The 3826-nt window shown below is 32.3% G+C and overlaps 1 protein-coding gene across 1 annotated transcript; it reads left to right on the top strand.

The window, feature by feature from the left end:
• Window positions 1-636: 636 nt before the first annotated feature.
• LOC104908356 (protein MIZU-KUSSEI 1) lies at window positions 637-2079 on the top strand. Its single transcript, XM_010697467.4, has one exon. It carries the CDS (start codon window positions 842-844, stop codon window positions 1670-1672), a length of 831 nt encoding a protein of 276 aa, XP_010695769.2. The 5' UTR covers window positions 637-841; the 3' UTR covers window positions 1673-2079.
• The last annotated feature ends 1747 nt before the right edge of the window (window positions 2080-3826 follow it).

Raw genomic sequence — 3826 nt, 5'->3', positions numbered from 1 at the left:
TAAGATTGAATTAAATTCGTTTTCGAAAAAACTACAATGAACCAAATCGAGCAATACAACGCAACGCCCTTGTATTTGCTGAATCAAGCTGCTATTAATGAGGAAGTCTATCATTCTGACATAGTTTGAGAAGAAAATTCTTGATCAAGCTATGCTGACCGCATCCAAGATTCCAATACGTTCATTTTGAGTCTCGAACTCAATTAATGAGAACAATTTCTCATACCTAAAAACAAAAAATCCATTCGCAACTCACATAGAGAAGAATAATAAGTATGTTTTGGGACGATATCTTTACAAAGTCACCAATAAATGTCACCGATATATGCATGTAGATATACAAGTATGAGGTTTTAATTTTCTTTTAGTAAAACAATGCATGTTTTCAGGAGACATTTTTACAAAATTTACTAAAAAATATCACTGATATATGCACTTAAATATAAAATAACAAAATATATTATATTCACCTTATTTTCAATCTTTATAGAAAAAAAATTAAATTTAAATAAAAACTAGTATTGTATTCAAATAAGGTCTAATAATAAATTTGATATTTTCTATAAGCAAAAATAAGTTGAAAAAAGACACATAATTTCCCCCATCATTAACACCTACACCAACACCACCAACAACATAAATTCCTCATTAAAGAGTACTACTACAAGTATTTTATGAGAACACACCAGAATCTCCCTTTCCTTCCTTTCTCACTCTTCTAACACAAACACATTCCTCTCATTCTCTCTCTCTTACAAAACCTTCTTCTTCCACCCCATTTTTAAGGACATCAAAAACCCTCTTAAATTACCCTAATAAAAATCCTTCCTTTCCTACCCAAATGAGGAAAACACCTCCACTCAACATGTCCAAAGCTAACTTCCCTTGGTCATCTTCAAGAAAAGTTCAAAATGAAGAAACTTTAGATGAAATTACCACTCCAAAAACAGAGGAAAACAGGGGAAAACAGAGCAAAACTCAACCAAATGACCCAAAAATTACTAATGATGATAATAACAACAACAACAACAATAACAAGAGTTTAGCATCAAGAAGAAGGAAAAAAATACAAGCAGTTGCAGTTTCAAGGATAAGGTCAGTTTTAACAGCCTTAAACATCAACAAATCATCATCAAGTTTCCCAAATTTAGGGTCATCCCCTAAAGTTATAGGTACCCTATTTGGGTACAGAAAAGGGCATGTTCATTTTGTGTTTCAAAGAGAACACAACACAATCCCTGTGTTTTTCATTGAACTTGCAACACCAATTACTAATCTTGTCAAAGAAATGGCATCTGGGTTGGTCAGAATTGCACTTGAATGTGATAAACAAGAAGAAGAACAGAAAAAGAACAACAATAATAAGAGAAAAAGATTATTGGAAGAAAAAATTTGGAGAACTTTTTGTAATGGGAAAAAATGTGGCTTTGCTACTAAAAGAGAGATTGGGCCTAATGAGGCTAAGATATTGAAGGTGGTTGAGCCCATTTCAATGGGGGCTGGTGTTCTTCCTGGGTTTAATGGATCTGGGTCAAGCCCAGATGGTGAACTTATGTATATGAGGGCCCAGTTTGAGAGAGTTGTGGGGTCCAGAGATTCTGAAGCTTTCTACATGGTGAATCCTGATTGTCATGGTGCTCCTGAGTTAAGCATTTACTTGCTTAGAGTTTGAGGACCAAAATTCCCTTTTTACCCTCCACTCCAAAAAAAAAAAAACAAAAAATTGAAAATGAAAAATCATGTGAAAAGAATGTAAGTTGTAGTTTATTCTAAATTTGTTAGGTTTAAGAACCTGTTAACTGGGTGGGGATAGTAGAAGTCTAGTTGACAAGGTGTTTTTTTTTTTTTTTTTGGGTAATTTTGGTTTTTGGGGTATAAAGGTTATTAATTGGAGAAGTGGGTATTAATTGTACTATTTTGTTATCTTTTTTGGGGTGGAATGTAATGGTATACTAGCAAAAAAAACAAGAGAAATTGGTATATTATGGGCATGGTGGTCAAATTAACTCAATGTAAGATCTTTCTTGCGATGCAACTCTCCAATTGGTATATTATAAAGATGGTGGTATTTTTGCATAATTTCATTGGCAATTTTGGGTTCTCCTTTTGTTAGTCATTGTTAACTTATTACAAGAGAGGTTCATAAATTGATGGAAGCTACTATCTTATTCCCTCTTTTTCGGCAGAATATATGCACATCTATGAGATATGTTTATATAGTTTGATTGTTCTATCAGTCGTATATATACGTGTAAGTTTATGGAAGTATCATTTCCATGGGTGCTATAAGTCTACAAAGGCTACAACTGAGTTTAAATTTTAAAAAAGAATTGGAGTTGATATAAGTGGTGAATTTTCCTATTTTCTCTAGTTAACTTGAAACAATTTACTTGAAATTTAGGGGTGTCTGACTTGTAACGGAATTCAAAGTGAAAGTTCTATGTAAAAGTAGCTCAAAGAAATTCTTTTTAATTTTCATTTATAAAATGAGTTTAAATTTTATGTCTTAGACATTTTTGCCAATTAGTAAAGTTACTCTAGTATATACTTCCTCCGTTTTCTATTAGTTTACCTCTTTCTTTTGCATAGAGATTTAGGAGAAATAATGTTGTGGGTCATAGAAAGAAAAAAAAAACTATTATTTTATATTATTAAAGTTGAATGTATGTGTGATGAAAAGTTTGTAGTCCCATTCCAAAAATAGCAAAAAAAAGAAAGAGGTAAACTAATAGGGGATACCTTAAAAAGAATACGGGTAAACTATTAGAGGTTCATATTCTAAACACTAGTACAATATAATTTTGGACAATCAAGTTAGGCTTGGAGGAGTTACCTTCCAAACTCAAGATTAAAATTTGCCGGTCTGGGAGTTAGCTCCTACTAAAGGCACTTTGAGAGAGGTTTCCTCTTACTATCCCTCCACTCTTAAAGTGTCTGCCCGTAAATCAAAGTCGAATTAATTTGTGAGAGGTTTCAATTTAACAGGTACCTTCATTTTATTATGGAGTCTCTGGTGAAACTAAAAAAAAATTTAGGACATGGAAATGTGCTTATATTGTCAAAAGTTCACGACTTATAGAAGTAGTGAGATGACTGTGATGTTGTAAAATATCGTTTTTTAATATGTATCTAAATTATAAGCATCATCTTTTTATTGAAAATAATAGCTACTATTAACTAGCAAAGTTTCTACAGTACTTCTACTATTATTAAACATTTAAACTAGACATGTCAAATACCAAAGAGATCACAAAGTTTAACTTGAATTAATTGGTAACAAATATTCTTAGAATTGTGAGTGATAAGTTTTACTTTGACACAACATTGAATATTTTTTATGCTTGGTCTTGATTTGGTAAATTACAGAAATAGAATACATTGCAACATTCTTCTTAGATGTCTGTTAGATTTTATCATGTTACCTAATGATTGGTACAGACAATTATGACCAAACTGATAGGTATGGTTGCTCAAGTGATCATGTCCAACGTATCATACTGAAAACGTGCTATATAATTAAAGTAGCTAAGATTGCATTTTTTCGTAATCTAAATATATCACGAGTCATCAAGCTTATTTAAATTATTAGTCATGAAATTAATTAATCTAGACTAGAGCTAATCAAATCAGCCTAGTCCGATCCGAATTTTGGACGGGTTTAGGTATAAATTTTTTGGCACGCGTCGACCCCAGTCCGACTCGATTTCTTTATGCTCCAGGACGGGATTTGGACAAGCCAAAAATGACTTTTCAGTCTAATTGTTTGCCCGATCCATATTGACTCAAAATAGCAGGTTTTAGAAAAAAAATTGGCCCGAATTCTGGC

Source organism: Beta vulgaris, chromosome 5, assembly GCF_026745355.1.
Source record: "Beta vulgaris subsp. vulgaris cultivar EL10 chromosome 5, EL10.2, whole genome shotgun sequence".
In the NCBI taxonomy this organism is placed as follows: Eukaryota; Viridiplantae; Streptophyta; class Magnoliopsida; order Caryophyllales; family Amaranthaceae; genus Beta; species Beta vulgaris.
The sequence above is the reverse complement of the archived record's forward strand: the minus strand, read 5'-3'. Positions and strand labels throughout refer to the sequence as shown.

Excerpts from the sequence above, each read along its gene's own strand:
- LOC104908356 (XM_010697467.4), top strand. The coding sequence starts at position 842 with ATGAGGAAAACACCTCCACTCAACATGTCCAAAGCTAACTTCCCTTGG.